Here is a 20,487-nt window from a genome sequence, read left to right as displayed (position 1 = left end):
CCGCTAAGGGAGCGTTCAAGTATTACGTAACGTATTATTGGGGGGGGGGACCTTTTGTGAAACGTTACGATGCGGGGCGGGGATTAAATGGGGGGGGGGCAATAATCTCAAAAAATTGCGTTACGTGATACTTCAACGCTCCCTTATGTCTTTAGAAAGATTTATAGATAAGACTTAGTTTCTTACGAAGTCTGACTACGCATGCGCACATAGAGAAAACTATTTAGGTTCAAAAGCATCTCAATGTTCAGAATAAAACACAACACTTTTTATTGATAAATAAATACAAATATTACAATTTACTATTGCCGATAAGCCTCATAGCTTCTCTATACCCCGAGTCGACAGCTCCATGCGCGGCTGAAAAGTGAATGGGATCTGTGGCTTCTCCCGCGAACAAAACGCGAGGAACTCCGAGCGTATCCTGTAGTGGTTCAGCTAGCAATGTTCGTGCATTCGGGTTTTGTATCGTCAGACGATTGTCAAAGGAATAGCTACCGCGAGTGAACGGGTTTGAGAACCAGGAAGACCTGAAAAAAAAAGGTTTCTTCTTATATCTACATTCTAAATTTACTGCTTTCAAATCGTGCGTAGAACAGACAAGAAAATGGCAAAATTCCTCCACTGTTTATAATCGCCAAGTTTATTGTTTTATAAAATGTTTGAAATCCATTACAGCTTATTCTATATAACATCTTTAAGCAATTAATACAAGTAACAAAAAAGGCAATTTTGATAATGCTTATCAATTTGCATTAAAAGGAAGGACAGTGACTGACTTTTTCGAGTTCTTATGTACAAATATATTTTTAAACGTGTGAATAAATGTTAAAAGTATCTCTACACCCGAAACTAAATTGGTCCTTCGAGCCGATATGCAAATATGTCTTTAACAATAAACTATCGTTTATTCAGTAGAAAGGCCATTATTGTTTTTACTATGTAGAATGTCTCTAAATCAGAGATATTTCATGATGTATATTTATTATATACAATGACTCTGTCAGTAACTCTGTGACCATGGATTGTTTAAATGAAATTATTGGTAGCGAAAGCAGGTAGACAAAAATTCCTTGTGTTACTTCACTAATTTAGACGCCACTGTGCAATCGACTAAAAATTTACACTTTTTGACAGATAACAATTGACATTTGAATAAAATATACTAAAGACAACATTTTTTAGAACTCACCTGATCATTCCAATAGGTTCAGGTATTTCACAAGTTTTTCCCATGAATTTTCTTAACAGCTCCATACATTTTCGTTTTACGATGTCTTCTGGTAGTGTTTCCAGCTGCAATCGGAAAAAGATAGTAAATTTATTAGTCTAGTGGTTAATATGTTTAACAACAGATCATGTGTAGGAACAAATTTATTTATACACATAACAATTAAGACACTTGTGTAGAAACACAACTAAATAAATCAGGTTATTTTATATTTAAAGTAAAAAAGTACCATTTTTCCGACATCCCCACTCGTCCACATTGTCAACGCGTTCCTGGATCCCATAGGGTTGCTAGCAGCGAAAATCCTCGTGGTCCAATAATCCTCTTTCGCCACTTGCTTCTTATCTTCAGTTTTCCAGAAGAATCCAAAAAATGTGCCTTTTTTAGGCCACCAGGGTTTGTCAAATTGGAATATTATTTTGTCCATAACACCTATGGACGTGTTCTCTATGGCTTCTATTTTTTCACGCGGCAATCCCGGATGGAATAAGGTTTTATATCTGAAAATTTTATATGATCAATGATTCATTGCATTCAGATCGCATGTTCAATCATTTATAAAAGATAAAAGCAAGTTACAACATACAAAAACACAATCTCTTTGACCAAAAACAATCTATTTTAAGGTTGTCACCAGCAGATCCGATTATCAGATGCCCATACAATCTTGGAGATTATTTCTTTTTGTATGTGCGCCATTAACATTTGCTCACACGGGGAATTCAAACATGATGAAACCAGAATACCTATAAGCCAACAATATTTAACCACAGACTCAATAGCTGATCATCTTCTAGTCTATATATAAATATACAGCCATATTGCAGTAATACCTACCGTTCCTTCAAAACTCCCAACGAGACAGTAACAATAACGTGACGGGATGTGTACGTGCTGCCATCTGCGCAGACGACTCGTACATCAGCGCCATCTTTTGGCCAAATTATTTGCGTCACCTCCGTGTTCAGTTTTATATCAAGGTTTGGTAAGCCCGGTCCGTTGTTGTATGTATTCTTAAATCAATTTATATAATAGGTAAAATAGTAACATCAATGAATTAATTTTTTTTTAATTTTGGCAGTTCTTGTTCGTTCTACGCCCTTGATTCGAGAACAGTAAATTTAAATTTAAAAGCATTATTTTTACTGACGTTCGTAAGTGTACATTGTATTACTAATACAAAAAAACTAAATTTTATTGCTTCAGACACATTTGTTTTATAAGAACAGCGGGCAAACTGGTAGGCTCACTTGATGATAAGTGATACCACCGCCGAAATGGACACTCAATAGCAGAGGGCTCGCGAGTGCGTTGCCGGCCTTTTAAGAATTGGTACGCTCTTTTCTTGAAGGACCCTGAGTCTACTTGGAACGGAAATACTTCAGTGGTTTCACATAGTGGTGGTGGGCGTCAAAAACTACCTTTAAAAGCGCTCAGTTGTGGAACGACGGAAGTCAATTTCTACAACAGCTTTTGATGTTTAGACACGAACCTTTGTTAGTATTGAAATAAAACAAGAACGTTTATGTCTCCTAATAGCTTAAGCACGTCTCCTTCGTGGCCCCATTAACCACCAGGTGATTTGACAAATTTCCGTTTGACTGCTTTTTTTACTTTTTTAAATAATCGAGGCCTTAAGACAACATGCAAAAAACACTTTCTGTCATGCATTGCAAATTAAAATTGTGAAGAAGTAACTATACTCTACGCTACAGCCCACCTCGTAGTGAACTATCTTTAAATAGGTTAAATGAAGAAAGTTGTTATTTTTTTCTCTTTTTTGGAAATCCACCGTAATTGTCATAAATTTTATTGTAACTTAATCTATATACAATTTTATTAAATGGTGAGCTGAAATTATCTATAAACACAAATTTCACGATATTCTGTACTCGTCATAATAATGTCAGTTTTTGACAGTTCAAATGTACCGATAATCTATAATATGTATAGATATATATCTATCTATAATATACAAATATATGCAAGAAAATTCTAAATTTTCCGGACCGGAGCGTTGGTCAATCTTTTAATTGAAAAATCTATCTATTGCGTTGACAATTTTGTTTCAAGTATAGATTAGTCAGCGGAAGTAAGAAGTTTTAAGTCATAACTCACCAGCATCAGTTCAAAGAAGGTCTTATATCCATGCCTGTGCCAGCTCATGTGTTGGTGGCCTTCCAACTCCGTGTACCGACTCTGTGCACTGACGTCATTCCAGTCATTCGAAGACTCGTGATTGTTTATATACAGATTCATAAGTTCCAGGAATTCCGTCAAGAAAGCTTGATCATTCATCAAATTGGGGTATTTCACTTTGACGTATTCCATTAATCTGAAAGCGTAGAATGAATCGTCAACGGGTCAATTTGACGTGTGTCAATCATTACATGTGTCTGAACCCCTTAGATAGACCAAAAAAATATATAAGAGTTTAAGAGAAATAAGAGTCAGTTATTAATGTTAGATTATGGTAACATGGAATTTTTAGACACGTTTAGGACGAACATTTGATTTAATTAAAAAGAGAGCGTAAAAAAACCGCCTTAAATAATTAGAAGTCGCCGTAATACTAAATTACCTATTTTTTTATATTGACAACATGACGTCATTATAGTTCTACATAGAAGAATATCGCAAAATAAATAATAATAACTATCACGCCGGTGATAGTTATTATCATTTATCGGCATGGTGGGTCATCGGGGTGCTTTAAATAATGGAGGATTTTATTGATTCTTTAACCACTCAACAACAATAGAATATATACGAAATAATAAAATGCTACATTAATGTAATGTCAATGCTGAAGAGTTGTAATTAATGTAATGTTAACGCGAAAGAGAGGACGAACTGAAACTAACAGCAGGCTACAACTGGAGAAGAGTCGAGGTTAGAGAACAGTGGAAAGGGTTAGAGGAGGCCTTTGCCAAGAGGCACACCGGACTCCGAGATATACTGGAGTGAAAATATATTAAAGATCACAGATCACAGAGTTTCGGAATATAAAATATTATTATTATAAATGCTGAAAAGTGTGGCTGCGTCAGGCAATACTCTCAGGGCGTAACTCCGACGATTTAGTTCGCAAGTCAAGGGCGTAGAGCGGGTAAGAAGAACTGGCAAGAAACTTTCCGCCACTCTTTTTAATCGCCAAGTATTTTCATACAAATTGTTTGAACTGGAGCAAATCAATCCCAAGGATTAGGATCATTTAAGTATTCTGCAAATTTATAAAACGCTTTATTGATTAACTGCCGTTTAACGAGGGTTTTGAATTTATTCAGTGATAATTCTCTAATTTCGCTTGGGAGTTTGTTGTAAAAACGAATACAATTTCCATATAAGGAGTGGTTTATCTTTTGGAGCATAGTTGGTCGTACACTCAAATTAGTTCTATTTCGCGTATTATACTGGTGAAAGTCACCATTTATTTTAAAATCGTTTATATTTTTTTGGACATACAACAAGGCTTCAAGAATATATTGACCAGATAGTGTCATCATATTTAATTCCATAAACTTATTCCGTACCGACTCCCTCGGAGAAACACAACAAATACCCCGAACAGCCCGCTTCTGTAGCACAAATATGGATTGGTTTTCCTCTATTCAATTCACAGCTTAAACGTACCTGCTAGTAATAAACTCTCCCAGCCCTCCAGTAAACTCCTTTGGCGGTTTCCCCACCTTCTCAAAAGCAAATTCCACTAAATCATTCAACAGTTCACTGTCAGCTGGAGTTCCATCTGATTTAAACACGTTGAAGGTTATATCTTGTGGCACAATTGTAATGTTGTTCTCAATGGCCGTAGAGTATATTCGGCTACTAACAGTACCATGAATCCTGTAATTATTATTTTCATCAGACATTTAAGAGAAAATCCTGGCAGATCAACCATGCAAAAAGAGACCGAGTTTCAAAAATACGATGTTTTTCTTATAGGCTAACTGCAGCTTATATTTCTTAGGGAGGGAAAAGGGGGGTGGTCTCCGGGAGGAATCTCACTCACCGCACAAAATGCTAGTACAATAAGTTAATTACATCTACGGTTTAGTTTAGGAAAGCAACAGCATGGCATTTCCACTAGGAAGGGGGTTGACTTATTGCACTGGTGGTATAACCTCTGTCACAGATTATTTCACCAGTGGGCGATGGGGTCGTCACATCCCGACGCCGGGAGCCCTACGGGACAGCCATAACAGGCAGTCACTGCAGCAAGTGCGTTGCTGGACTTAGGTAAGAGTAAGCTTGTCACCAAGAGAAGACCGGGTGCCAATTCCAGGTGAAACGGACTGTGGAAGGCTTCCAGCTATCAAATTTATGAAAACAGGGAACAATTCTTCAGTACATTCGCCATTTACACAATTTTTGAAGTTATACTTCTTTAGGCGCGTTATGAAAAATGTATGAAAGTGAAATTTTACGATGCGCGAGCATCGTGACACAAAATTATCAGTATGGGCACCGAGCGTGCGCGAGCGAGATGGGAATAAGACAATCTACAAGTAAAAAGAAATAGAATATGCGTGACGTTAGCAGCTATGCCAAGAATTTTGAATGACCATAATGACATTTGTAGTACCTATTAAACAAATAAAGGAGTTTTAATTACTTTTCAAAGAAATTTAGCAATGCTTTTTCACAAAGACCTATTGTTACTTAGTTAAAAGGTTATGAAACATACATAGTTATTAAATTGAATTAATAAAATAATAAATAATAGTTATTATTAATATTAATTAATAATTGAATAATATACTAAATATTAAATATTATTAAATTATTAATGCTAAATATTTATTATTAATTATTTAATATTTAAAAAAAAAAAGAAAGCCAAAGAAGTATAACTTCTTACGCGCGTACATAAGTACACGCACCATTTTTATTATTTTACAAGAAAATATTAGTGCCGGCTGAGGTCCCTTTCATCACAGTCTTAGAGACAAAAGTGGTACTAGAAAACTCACCACCTTCTTACCATTCAGCACCAACTTCAACAACACCATCACCAAACGGCACAGTCCGAACTCTTCCACCGACCCTATCCATGGCTTCAAGAGCCAGCACTTTCTTCCCAGCTTTCACAAGAGTAGTCGCTGCGGTGACGCCTGCGCAGCCGAGTCCAACTACTATGACATCGTATGAATGCATTGTTGGCCTGAAAATATCAGTTATATAACATGCATCCGCTGATCAGTTACGGCTCGGGGTTCGATTCTTGATTGATCTAAGTATGTTGTTTCTGTTAATTTATGTTAAAGTGTGGGGTTGGGTGTTAAATACCACCGCACTTTTTTGACGATACTAATTATCTAGGAGTTGCCGGGGGACCTTCATTGGAACACCTCCAAGTGAGTTTTGCTCCGGAAACGCGTCTAAATATTTTTATAAAAAATTTAAAGTTTTGTGTAATGTATTAAAATTTGTAAACAATCCTCCATTTTCTACTTTTCTATTGGTTATAAGTGATGTGACGTTCACTTAAAAAAATCGTGTTTTTAATTTATCGATTGTTAATAATCGTTTTATTTATTTATCGATTATTTCCTCATTTTTGAAATTTAAAGTTATAGAATAATCAACATTGAAATTAACCTAATTTCGTGTTGATAGATTATAGGGTTCCGAAATTTTTTGAAATTATCGATACCTACTCGTCTGTATTTTCTAATTAGTACTTGTATTTCATTGTTTGCAACTTTCTATATTATTTAATTTTTACTAGAATAAAGTGTTTACTTTAATATCCAAAAAGTACCCAAAACCGAATCAGAGCACCCCACTATCCACGTGGTCTTGTCTGTCTTACCCCTAGAGTGTATATAAATAATCGGAGGCGCGGAGGAAGAGCAGCCCCCACCCGCTGTAACAAAGCACAGGCATTATGAAAGCTGTAGCGGCTGAGGCGGCGACCAAAAAGCCGAGGTTGCGGAGGCTTGAATAAAATGCCTGTGCTTTGGTACGCAAGGGTGGAGGGGCTGCATTTCCCGTAGCGCCGGAGCTGTCCACAAAAACAAATATTATTTAGATTGGTTAGGTTAGAGTTAGTATATGAATATTTGGTCGCCGAAGGCGACCAGGACGCCGAGAAGCCGAGGCTTGAATAAACAATTACTATTTAGATCGGAGCTGTCCACAAAAAAAAAATTATTTAGATTGGTTAGGTTAGAGTTAGTATATGAATATTTGGTCGCCGAATTTTCAATTATTTTTAATATTAAAATCGAATACAAAAATCGATTTTCACTTTAAAAAAAATCGATTATTTTTCACATCCCTATTAATTTTATAAACTTAATCGGCCATTTTGAATGTGGTTTATGCTAGACTAGCGGTAATTAGTTTTACAGTGCAAAGTTTACTTTATAAATCTTTATAAAAATTTTGACGCGTTTCCGGAGCAAAACTCACTTGGAGGTGTTCCAATGAAGGTCCTCCGAGACTCCTAAATAATTAGTATCGTCAAAAAAGTGCGATGGTATTCAAAACTGTTACCAAATTACAGCCTGCGTTTGTTCCGAGTATTAACATTGTGCGTACGTCTATTCTATATAAAAGAGAAAAGAAATTATACAAAAAAAATAAAAGACAATAAACTAGATTAAGAAATATATGAAATGTAATATATTTCTACTTTGCAATTTTTATTGTTGGTTGGTCTGCTTTGCATGTGTAAAATTTGTTCTTTTATTATAAAGCTAAAAGCTTATTTAAATTTGGCCTAAAGGCCTAGATACCAGGCCATAAACTCCAAAAAAAAAAGCTTATTTAAACGGGCTAATCTCAGGAACAATTTATCAACCATGACCATGTAACAACTAGCAGTTATCTGTTATAAAAGTACAAATCATCTCCCTCTCAATCAGTTACAATGTTTCCTTTGCGGCTACTACTTGTTTTATCGGTGGCCAGTTATGGGTGAGTTTGGATTATGTTTACCCGAATGAAATTCTGTAATCTATGGCTAAACCATAGATTAAATACTATTTATCATTTAGTATATATTTTATAGTTCCCCAAAACTGATGATGCTTTACTTTATCCGAAAATCATGCCAAATAACTTGATTAAAGGAGTGCACATAAACAATAGAATCACTACCTGTTACGTGTGGTTTAAAACGGCGCGAATAAATATAATGAGCTGCGAGTCCAAGCAAGACTGATACATAAAATTTGTGTGACTTTTTAAATACACCTTTAACTATTACAATTCACCAGAATTTATCATAATAAAAACTATAAGTGACCCTTCAGAACATATGGTTCGTACCATAGTTGCATAATACATTTGAAAAAATGCAAATAATTGTGTACAAAAGTTATTCTTGAAACGTCATTTACTATCTTTTTATATAGAACAGGGGGCAAACGGGCAGGAGGCTCACCTAATGTTAAGTGATACCATAGACACTCTGAGTGCTAGAGGACTCGCGAGTTGCCCGCGTTTTAAGAATCGCTACGCTCTTTTCTTGAAGCAACCTGTCTAGTATGTATCAATAGTCAAAGACAATGTATCATCAAATTTTTTCCCACTCGGCACTCTTTCTTTCACCTTGCTGTTCTAGTGAAATTCCGGATCCACTTCATCAATTGCGCTTGGCAAATACGTATTAAAGATTAATAAAAAGAAATAATAACAAAATTAGTGTCGCTACAACCTCTTTAAGTCTTGGCCTCAGATTTCTGAATCTGTTTCATGATTTTTTTTAAATCCAAAAGGCAAGAAGGTGATCAGCCTCCAGTGCCTGACACACGCCGTCGACTTTTTGGGGTCTAAGACATGTCGGTTGCCTCACGATGTTTTCCTTCACCGTTCGAGCAATGTTAAATTCGCACATAGTAAGAAAGTCCATTGGTGGACAGCCGGGGATCCATCCTACGACCTCAGGGAGAGAGTCGCACGCTGAAGCCACTAGGCCAACACTGCTCTAAAGATTAATAAACAAATATATGAAGCTTCTAGACGTTTCATACAGGTCATAGGTGAACAATGATAAATAAAGGCCGCATTGATTATTATTACATACTGATAAGATGTTTATTTTGTATCAACACAAGCAAAATAATATCGCATTTATAATCTCTTTTGCAAAAAAAACGGTTACCTAAGGAATTTTACGTTTTAACGTTTATTTCATTTTTATGAAATTGAATTGTCTGACGTAGTTGTATAGATAATTATGTAAATTAGGTAATACGCGGACGCAAATTTTTAATTAATTTTTGATGAATTATTTTAAACCAAACACGGTTTAACAATAAAAAGTGATCGGTAATAAAGATAAGAACATTTTTTTTTCTTTTTAATTAAATAAAGCTTCATTTGTAAGAACCTAATAACGAGTGTCTATTACTTTTAATCTTATAAATTAATACGCGTGAAGTGAATTCTGGCAACTTTTATATATTTTTAAAAAATTATTCAAAATCGATATACACAGCCAAACAATAAGTGGTCGGAAATAAATCACAGCTTGGCGTGCTTTTCACGATGTTTTAATAATGTTCCCACTCTTCTGCAATAACTATTTTTAGCTTCCTGATGTTCTGTTGGGCAGGTTGCACTGATCTTACGCGTCTCTTTAGAACATGCGACATAGGTACCTCAGAGGAAATCACACTCATAATTAAAATATATAAAAAATCATGTATTTATTGCCGACCACTTATAGCTTGGATGTGTTCATCGGTTTTTAAAGAATTCAATAGAACAATTGCAAGAATACACCTCCACGTATTAATTTACTCGATTATGTGTACAAATACGTCAGACAATTAAATTTCTATTAACTAAAATCGACCTTATAAGTATAACGTAGTTTTCCATAGGCGCCCGTTGTTTTTTTTGGAAAAAGAGTTTATTTAGACCCAATAGGCTATTTGACAGTTTGAATAATAAAGTGTTATTAAGAGTAATCTCTATTATAAAAAGCGAGAGAAATAACTTGTAAATAATGATTAATTTATCAAAATTGAATATAATTAAAAATATAGTGACACGTAACGGTCACAGATTAGTCAAATCAACGACAACGATTCAATGTTATAGTCGCGATATTATAGTCGCGTTTCTGAATCTCACCCATCCGAAGGACGAAGAAGTTATGCCGAAGGACTTTCATATGAAATTAAGATTTCGATTTTTAGGTAATTCGCTGTAATGTAATCCCAAATCTCAGTTAAAATAGTAGGTATAACCAAAGTACAAGTAAGTCGTAATTGCTTTGTTAACGACTACAATTGTTATAATTGACAGGAAATTATTATCTCATTGTCAATTTCGACAATAATCAATTACGGAGTCATTGTAAAAAATACAAAACAACATACGTGTAACAACGATAAGTACATATTATAAAGCTTACATTTCATTATTTTTTGCAAACTTACAAATAACAATACATTAAATATTTCAAAGCAACTTGGTTTATAAATAATTAATATAAATCAAAGTATTTCTTCATACCACAACGTTGAAGTCAATCTTGAAACGTTATTAAGGCAAACTATGAAAAAAATACTTTTAACTCACGCATCTGAACCATTAACTAGTTTTATTTTATGTAATATTCTATGGCAAGCAAAGATTTAAGACTAAAATTGAATTGTTACTAAGAAGTTATTTATTAACGCCTTATAAATTTCTAAACGTATCTGTCAAAATATCTTCTTCAAATAACTAATACAGATAACAGAATACTCATAAATTAGTATATTTATCTGTGGATAAATAATAATGGATGACAATAAATGACAATCCTAATTCCTAATTCCTAAATCCTACATGACATATTATAAATTTTATTTTTATTATGCTCGATAAAAGCCAATAAAGTAATGTGATTTAATATATTAATAAACTCCCCAAAAAAGATAATAATTGTTGTTATAAAAAATACTTAAAATATTGTATTACATTAACTAGAGAAAACGTGCCAACATATTATTATATGCAATAAATAATGTGGACCGATAGGGTTTGTGAACAATGAATATTTTTTTGTTATTTCTTGTAATAATTCGCATAAATCATTATTTAAAACTATTAGTACTTACATGTTTTTATCTTAAGATTTTGTCACTTAACAATTTTCACTATCACATCACATGATATTAGGTAAAATTCATGTATCTATTAAAATTAATATGTGTTTATATAATAGATAATATGAAATTATAAATGTACTATGTAGTAAAATGGTACTTAGATGTAACCTCTTATCTTCTTAAGCGAAGTGACATTTTCATAACTAGATGGCGTGTTTGACAAATAATGTCCACAGATAGTCCTGTTGAACTTTTCAGATAATAACTTTGAGACTCCCAAGTCCCATTAGTCATTACCCATTTTAACTGACATACAAACAGAGAGTGTTTACAATTATTGGTCTATCAGATTTGGGTTATTTTAAATTAAACATATTTCATGACAAATATTTAAAATGGTTTTATTTAATTTGGTTAGTGGAATTAATTACTTAATTAGTCATACTTGCAGCTTAGATAGTAGCTTAAAATAATTGAAATCTAATTACAGGAATACATAACTACAATAAGGAAAATACTTATCATTAAGAAGAAATTAGTTACAATTTTAAATTACCTTTTTAATGACATTATTAGTAAACACTAATTATGTTATTATTGTTGTTTATCTACACCTTATATATATATACCTTTGCAGTAGTTATAGTTAATTTGTAGAAATATGAGTGTTTTTAGAAAGTGCATTATTGTTGATGTTAGAAAAGCTTTAAGAAAACTTAGTTTTAATACACATGTGAAATCATAGTATGTTTTTGAAAAAAAATTGTTTTTATTTAAATAATGCTGTAAAATCTTATATTGAATCCACATGAGAGCTAAATTAGTATTGATTATTATTAATAAAGGAAAATTACTATTTCAGCTCATGCATTCCCCAGCCATACGACTCAATAGTGGTAGGAATGGGGTCCGCTGGGGTAACGGCAGCCACAATATTGGCCAAAGCTGGCAAGAGAGTGCTGGGCTTAGATGCAATGGATCGAATTGGTGGAAGAGTGAAAACAGTTCAATTTGGGGGAGGTATTGTTGAAGAAGGAGCTGAATGGTAATTTTTCTCATTTTAGTTTTCTGCTTTTTAGGAGAAAATTGTGATAAAATAAATGAATTATTTGATTTATTTTATCACAATTATAATTTTGCATGGTGCTTATATGTCAATATAAAAGTCTAATAGAACAAATCCAACCTACAGAGCAATGCTCATTACATTATGTAATAGATTTCAATATTTTATTTTGTTTGTCTCCTTTCTAATTTAGTACGAACCTGCTCAAATTGATATGTTTATAAATAGTGAATTAAAAATAAATTCACAAATAAAATCTTAATATCTGCAAAATCATTTTAATTTTATATTAGGGAAAAATGATGAGAGTAAATTTTTACGATGCGCGCGCAAACCGTCACAAAAAACCGACACCCTGAAGTTAGCTATATAGTCAACATTTTAGATTTTCATATTGTTAGTGTCGTTTTTTTTAAAAACAGATTAAGATTTTTGAAAAGATTTTTGTATTTTTACGCCAAAGTATAACTTCTAAGGCGTGTACATACACACACGTTTTTTTTCTCTATAAGGTAAGGTATATTGTGAATTGTCACCGAATACAGGTCTTTATTTTCCATTAACTTTCAGGATTCACGGAACACAAAACAGCCGCGTATATGATTTAGCTGTACAGAATAATATTACAGTTATACCTCAAGACTTCGATTTTCTTATTTTCCGCTCAGATGGGAACCAGACATTGATGCCAGTTTATTACGAACTTTTTAATCTCTGCTTTGAAAAGTCTGTAAATACAAGTGATGTATCCTTTGAGAGTACTGCTGATTATTTGACGGCTGAGTGAGTAATCTATTATCTATGGCTTGGTATTAATTAATGCTTAGTGTGCATATATGCTGGCTTAACTCCAGAACCATTTTTAGTTCAGTAGTGCAGAGGGTAAAGCGTTCAAGTATTACGTCACGCAATTTTTTTGGAGATTATTGACTCCCCCCCCCCCATGTGACGCGGCGTAACGTTTATCAAAGTGACTCTTTATACCCGAAAGTTACGTTTTACAAATATAAAAAAAAACGTACGTAATACTTGGAGCTACTTATGACCAGTGGCGTAACCATCTGGGGCCCGTGGCAATTCTTTTGATGAGGCCCTATCAGTAAAAATCGCCCCTACTCAGTTTAATTTTAATAAACTTCGAGATTTTCAGCGTACTCAATTATACGTTGTATATGTCCCACTAATGGCCATAGGCCTCCTCTCTTAGGCAAGAGGGAATGGTCTGTAGTCCCCACGCTAGCCCAATACGTATTGGAAGACTTCACGTTCATCCATAGAACATAATATCTCTTGGGAAGGGGCCCCTCTTGGGTCGAGGGCCCGTGGGATTTTGCCAGCCCTGCCACCCTATTGTTACGCCACTGCTTATTACTTCATTAAGAAGGGCGTGGATTCATTGGCGCCGGAATCTTATTGTGGATCACAATAATAAATATATTCATAATTCTAAACACTATAACATATTATTAGGAAACACAAAAGATTAGAACGTGTAGGTACTTTAGACTTCTAAAATCTACTGAGGTTAGGTTAGTAACAAGTCCGTTCCGCACAAAGTCTCGAAATAAAAGTGAGTCAACGCCGGTGTTGCCACGCTTTATATAGGTTTCTGCTACAAAATGGCGTTAGTCCGCTAACAATATTATAATTTCAGAATAATATCCTATATTAAAAAGAACTACCCACACTTGGAACATGACAAGCAATTCATAGATGAATTTTTGGATGTCATGAATCTCTTCATAAGTGCATATGAAGCGTCATATGACTGGCATGACGTCACGACAAGGTCAACAGCTGAAGAACTTGGCGGAGATTTGCATATGAGCTGGCATAAGTTTGGATATAAAACCTTTTTCGAGTTGATGCTAGTAAGTGAAAATTAAAATTTTATTCTATTTATATAGAGAATAAGGTAGACTAAGTAAAATCATATTAGGATGCGTTCAAGTATTACGTAACGAATTTTGGGGGAGGGGGGTCCTTTTGTAAAACGTTACGATGCGGGGATTGAATTGGGTACGTGTTATTGTTAATATTATTTTCGACTTTCCAGTACTTTACACCACATAATGGTAACTTTTAGGTAAAAAGAGTCACGAGGTGGTCACGAAACGTTACTTGTGTACAGAAAAACGTTACGGCGCGTTACATGCGGGGGGGGGGGGGGGGGTCAATAATCTCCAAAAATTGCGTGACGTAATACTTGAACGCTCCCTTATTCAAAAAAGGGCAGTTGAATTATATTTAGTACAGTACTTTAAGTTAATATTAAGGTGTTTGTATTCATTTTTAGAACACATATAACAATGGACCAGGCCTACAAAATTTGGACATAAAATTAAATACGGAAGTGACTAAAATCATATGGCCAAAAGACACATCCGGTGAGGTTAAAGTTGTTTGTGCAGATGGACAAACATACACAGCAAACAATGCTATAGTAACCGTTTCATTAGGAGTGCTGAAAGAGAGGTAAATATATTAATAGTTTACCTTCAAAATCTTAAAATAAAATAATTTGAGGGTAGAAGAAAAAAGATGAAAGTTCCACGCAGTTCATGCAATTTTTCTGTCGCATTATTAGGCAGATAAGGAGAAATTAATTTTAGAAGTATGGATAAAAATTAAACTTGATGGAATTTTACTAAATATTAACAAATAGGTTTAAAAAAATAACTTTTCAAACATAGATTACAAAATATGACTTAAAAGTATCCAAATATGAGACAAAACTACTTTTCAGTGGTCACGTGGCACAGTCGGAGCCAATGTCATTCTCATACAAATTTTTTTAGCGTTAGTGGGTGACCGCAAAGTGATTTTGTCTGAATCCCCTGTATTATAATACACAAGATTTTGACAATTACAGATACAACACTCTATTTTCACCAGAATTGCCAGACGACAAAATTACATCGATACAAAAAATGTCGATTGGTGTACTCGATAAGGTTATTTTGAATTTTCCCCACAAGTGGTGGGATCAGAACAAGGTTTACGTAATGATCGAGGCTGATAAATCCAATGATCTATGGTTTACGAGACATGGGGATGTTTCGACGCCTCTTGCTCTAGACACAGCCTTGACTATATGGTTGGCGGGTGAAGCCGCTAAGACGGTCAGTGCCATATTCTTTTAGGGATTGACAGTTATTCATTAACTTCTGGCCATTTTATGGGTTTGATAATGTATTATATGCTGTGTCAAATATTTGGAATACAGTGTAAACTCTTTATAACGTATTTAAAGGTACTGAGCAGTGATTTCTCATAGAGTTTTCGCTATAGGGGGGAGAGAAAAAAAGAGAAAAATCACCAAATTTAACCAATTATAATAATTTGTATATATATATACACTAGCCGTTTCGCGCCCGCTTCGCTGTGCGAATTAAAATAGGAAATAAATAAAATTTTATGTTTCATTATTATTATTCTTCTTTTTAACTTCCCGCTATAAAATTGAAAATTTTCGAAAATCGAGTTTTTAACAGATGTTGACGTTTAGAGGTTCTAGGAAGCCTCTTTTGTTTTTATTAGCGGGAAAAATTTTCATAAAAGTAAAACAGAAATAAAAAAATGAAGGAACGTTGGAATTAAAAAAATAAATAGCCATAAACCATCTAGGAAAAATTTCGCATCGAATAGTGGTAGTTTCATGTCGATACGATCAGTGGTTTAAGCGTGAAAGAGCCTCAAACGAACACCATTTTCTTTTTATATATATATAGATATACATATATATATAATAGATAGGTGACAATGGTCCGTTTAGTAACTGAGACCAAGACTTCCTACAGGCAATGTAATCTAAAAAATAATGGCACACGTGTTAAGGCAATTAAAAATAACAAACGCGAGATGGCTGTTTATGACCTCAGGTGTGTTTATTAGATTTCGGCACCTCGGCTGTGCGTTATAAAGAGTGAATTAATAATAAAAAAAATGAATGGGTTGTGTTAAACAAGACAAATGTACCATATGTTTATGACGTTATAAAGAGTTTACACTCTATTTACCGCGCTTAGGCAGCGTACAAGTATTACGTCACGCAATTTTGGATATTCTTGACCCCCCCCTCCATGTAACGCACCGTAACGTTTTTCTGTACTTTACAGACCCCCTACAATTTCGTTACATTATACTTGAACGCTCCCTAAGGTATTTAACTAAAATTCCTTATTTTATTTAAACTTACTATATAAACTTATGTCTAAACGTTTAAATTTTATTCAAACATGTACCAGCATAAAATGTATCAATTTGACGCCACTTTTTATATTACATTTAATACATTATCAAACGTAGCTATGTATAGAATGGTCGCTTGGCTTGGATTCTTAGCTTTCTTGCATTTTCATAAACACGCTTGTCCATAATTACTCAAATGTCTGTATTCATGTATCACAGATAATGTAACACGATGTCATTCATTTTATTAGAATGGCAATACCAAACAATATCATAGACATCTTACAGGCAATTGTCAATGTCACCTGTCAGCAGTGTGTTACATTGCATGCATATTTTTTCTTGTACATATACTGTACGTTGTCGTGTTATAATTCCTTAAAAAGCGATCCCAGTATTATTCAGAACTATGGATAGATAGTTATTCTGAATAGAATTTATTGAAAAGAATTTCTTAATATCTGTGAACAAATAAAATTATTACTTTTCATTAATCACCCAATGCCTGTTGTATCATTTATATTGTTTTATTTTAATATTTGTGGAGCAACCCATATTTTCTAATAATTTGATAACACGATGTACACAACTATCTTCAATGTTATACTTTTATTTATGTGACAATTTTTTATTTTCTGTGGATTTAATGTTTGTTGGATATTAGAGAGAACTTCATCAAAATAATTGGGTTTAGTCATACTGTCATATTAAAATCTTCCATTCATTTATTAAACCATTGCATGGCTTATTTCAGATACGTCACTTTTCATCCTCCTCTACCCAAAGACAAAATCATGGCCATAGATAAAATTGCATTTGGGGTTGTCAATAAAATAATCCTTATATTTGATGAAGTTTGGTGGCCCAATCGTTTGTATTTTCCATGCTTATGGTATACTGAAGATAAAATAAATTTATCGGAATGTGATCTGTGGTTGTCCCAAATACGTGGGCCAAGTACATCTTTAGCTTGCAAAAACTCGCTTACTCTATGGACAACTGGTTATGCTGGCAAAAGGGTTAGTATTTAAAACTTCTGAAGTATATATTATGGCCTGTGTACACAGATTTTTCCTTATATGTGCGTAAGTTAACGGGAATGGACAACTGTGGAAGTAGACTTGGGGAGAAATTGGCGATGCCAAAAATTATCTGGAATTGTATAGAAAAAACACCTTTTGTATGGCAAATGGCAATCAAGGTTTATAATAATTTACCAAAAACATTAAAAGATCTTGACGACTCATTGGTCTAGTGGTTAGTACCCCTGACTACGAATCCATGGGATGTCCCCGGCTGAGACGAACATCGATGTGATGAGCATTTGGTGTTGTGCTTAGGTCTTGGGTGTTTAAATATGTATTTATATGTCTATCTATCTATAATATGTATGTATATCCGTTGCCTTGTACCCATAACACAAGCTTCACCAGCTTAGCATGGGACTAGGTCAATTGGTGTGAATTGTCTTTAAAAACAAAAACTTACTATTACCTAGAGTTTTTAAAAATCCACTTAATACGAAAAATATTATTCTTTGAATGATTATTTGCGATTGATGATTATTTGAAACATTATAATGAATTTGATATTGTAATAATATATTTTAATGCGATGAATGTGAAATGTAATTGTAAATTCCATTCTACCTAAACAAATTTGCACGCCAATATGTGCGGCAAAATATGCGAACTTTAAATTGTACTACCATATTTTTTTTTACTATATTCTTGTTAATATTATTATTACGCTGCATCTTACACCGACATTTTTCATGCATGATGGAACTGTATAGATTAACTAGCTAATCCGGCAAACATAGTTTTGCCATGTATATCATTTATAATAAAAAAATAGGGGTTGATCGTAGAGGGGTGAAAATTAGGGGTTGTATGTATTTTTAATGCGGTATCATAAAGAATAATTTTTTTATCTACAATTAAAAAAAAAATTAGGGGTGGACTACCCTTAACATTTAGGGGGATGAAAAATAGATGTTGTCCGATCAGACATACCCAATATGCACACAAAATTTCATGGGAATCGGTCAAGCCGTTTCGGAGTTTAACCACAAACACCGCGACACGAGAATTTTATATAGGTATTAGATTTAGTACTTGAATGAAAATCGCATCAAAAACTATTGCGTTGTTGACATATACCATAAAATGATTAATTTATGCTTTTATACTTTCCACAGGCAGAGACATTGACAGATGAAATAGTTCAACAAAAATCCATGGAGTTCCTAAGACGCTTCATGGGCAAGAACTACACTATACCGGAACCGAATGGAATTCTGAGGTATTTTATTTATTTAATAAAAGCCTTTTAGTTCATAATATAGAAGATATTAATAAACATTACAGCGAACCGAGCGGCATTGCTATTAAGCGATCTCTTCTAATCCTTATAACAGAAACCATAAACAAAAATAATTTATAAGAAATCTAAGGGCGAAACCAAATTAAATTTTCATAAAAAAACAGAATATAATGCCCTTGATTGTATTATGCATATACTAATGTTTATTTCATTTAAAATATGCAAAATCTAAATATTCTTCTATATTCGTATCATAGCACTTCAGAATCATTCACACGAATTTACATTCTAATCTGTGGCCCGAGGTTTTACTTGGGCACGAACAGTAGTTTATCTATATTGGAAAAATTGTTATTTTTTATAGGACAAAATAGGAGGGTCGCACCTTTTAGACCTAAAAGTGACTTTAAGAGTATTTTTTTTTCCTTTATGGCTCTGGCACGGTTTGTGCATTAGCCAGCGTCAAGTATAAGATTTTTATAATTCGCACTTTTAATTGCCATCCTCGGCCTAGAACGTATTGCTACGTTCTAAACCTTCACAGTCTCCTTTCTTAGGTAGCATACTCACTGCTTGCCTTATAAACTCGTCCGTGCCCTCCATGTACGGTTTAAGCACTCGCCCGGTGCCGCACAACCCTCCCAAAGGCCGAGAACAAATTTAAATTAAATTAAAACTTGCCCTCGAACCGGGAATCGAACCTGGTACCCCTCACCTAGCTGCCACTTAATAAGACCGCTAGGCTATGAGGCCCTTAAAAAGTCGAAACTTAGTGTGAACTATGACTTGCGTATATAAAAATCCAAAGCTTTAAAACGTCATCAGCGCTAAGTCAAAAAAATAATAAGAGTTATAAAAATTTCAGATCGAAATGGCACTCCAACCCCTTCTTCCGTGGCAGTTACACCTACGACAACCTAGAGACCCCTAAATACCCTAAAGCTAGGGAGAATTTAGGTGCTCCACTATTAGACGCTAGTGGGACCCCTAGAGTGCTATTCGCGGGTGAAGCGACCAATCCCTTACATTATGGTACAGTCCATGGCGCAAGTGAGACTGGCTATAGAGAGGCAATGAGATTATTAAATGCCTAAAGATGTTTTCTTTAGATAAATTATATCCAAAATATAACCGTGTTTTATTTTACAGTACATAATGGTCTAAGATCCCGCTATACAACGACCTTCACCGAGATGCTTATTTAATGAAACTTATTTTATATATAATTTAATATGTCAATAAATATAATCCATATGGGTTGCCTAGCAAATTTCAGTCCAGAGTATGTTTAATTAATTTAAAAAAAAAATATTTTTTTAAACATTTCACCGGTATGATTATTAGATAAATTCTATACCAATCGAAAGTATGAAGCCCATAGAATATGCAAACGTTAGGTTGTTTTTAATCAATTAATTATTTATGTGTATATTTTTTATGTGACACTAAAGTATATATACATCTTTAGTATAAAAGAAGGTTATAGTGATACATATATAATACTACCCTGATTAAAAATATTGATTGAAAAAAGTTCAAAAAATTTACTACATGCAAATGTATATATTTTTTTTTTTTTAATATTAATTAAACATACTCTGGACTGAAATTTGCTAGGC

At 33.9% G+C, this 20,487-nt stretch overlaps 2 protein-coding genes across 4 annotated transcripts; one reads left to right on the top strand and one right to left on the bottom strand.

Annotated features, from left to right (window-relative positions):
- Positions 1–230: 230 nt before the first annotated feature.
- Positions 231–11,452, bottom strand: LOC125061171 (spermine oxidase-like). Of its 2 annotated transcripts, none has more exons than XM_047666407.1 (8): positions 11,296–11,452; positions 6,216–6,395; positions 4,865–5,077; positions 3,350–3,566; positions 2,069–2,244; positions 1,461–1,731; positions 1,193–1,296; positions 231–530 (listed from the first exon to the last, which is right to left on the bottom strand). In XM_047666407.1, coding segments are annotated over exons 1-8 (1,401 nt in total). In that variant the 5' UTR covers positions 11,298–11,452; the 3' UTR covers positions 231–292. The 2 variants fall into 2 exon arrangements, with proteins under 2 accessions (XP_047522363.1, XP_047522364.1); XM_047666408.1 differs by lacking the exon at positions 11,296–11,452 and adding an exon at positions 10,706–10,826.
- On the top strand, positions 8,023–19,996 carry LOC125061170 (spermine oxidase-like). Of its 2 annotated transcripts, none has more exons than XR_007118998.1 (8): positions 8,023–8,155; positions 12,149–12,331; positions 12,923–13,135; positions 14,007–14,223; positions 14,649–14,827; positions 15,225–15,474; positions 17,298–17,562; positions 18,744–18,847. XR_007118998.1 is itself a non-coding variant. In XM_047666405.1 (8 exons), exons 1-8 carry the CDS (start codon positions 8,109–8,111, stop codon positions 19,960–19,962), a joined length of 1,422 nt encoding a protein of 473 aa, XP_047522361.1. In that variant the 5' UTR covers positions 8,023–8,108; the 3' UTR covers positions 19,963–19,996. The 2 variants fall into 2 exon arrangements, 1 of the variants encoding a protein (XP_047522361.1); XM_047666405.1 differs by lacking the exon at positions 17,298–17,562 and adding an exon at positions 19,734–19,996.
- The last annotated feature ends 491 nt before the right edge of the window (positions 19,997–20,487 follow it).

This window comes from Pieris napi, chromosome 23, assembly GCF_905475465.1.
Source record: "Pieris napi chromosome 23, ilPieNapi1.2, whole genome shotgun sequence".
NCBI classification, from domain to species: domain Eukaryota; kingdom Metazoa; phylum Arthropoda; class Insecta; order Lepidoptera; family Pieridae; genus Pieris; species Pieris napi.
Note: the sequence above shows the minus strand (reverse complement) of the source record. Positions and strands in the feature narration are given on the sequence as shown.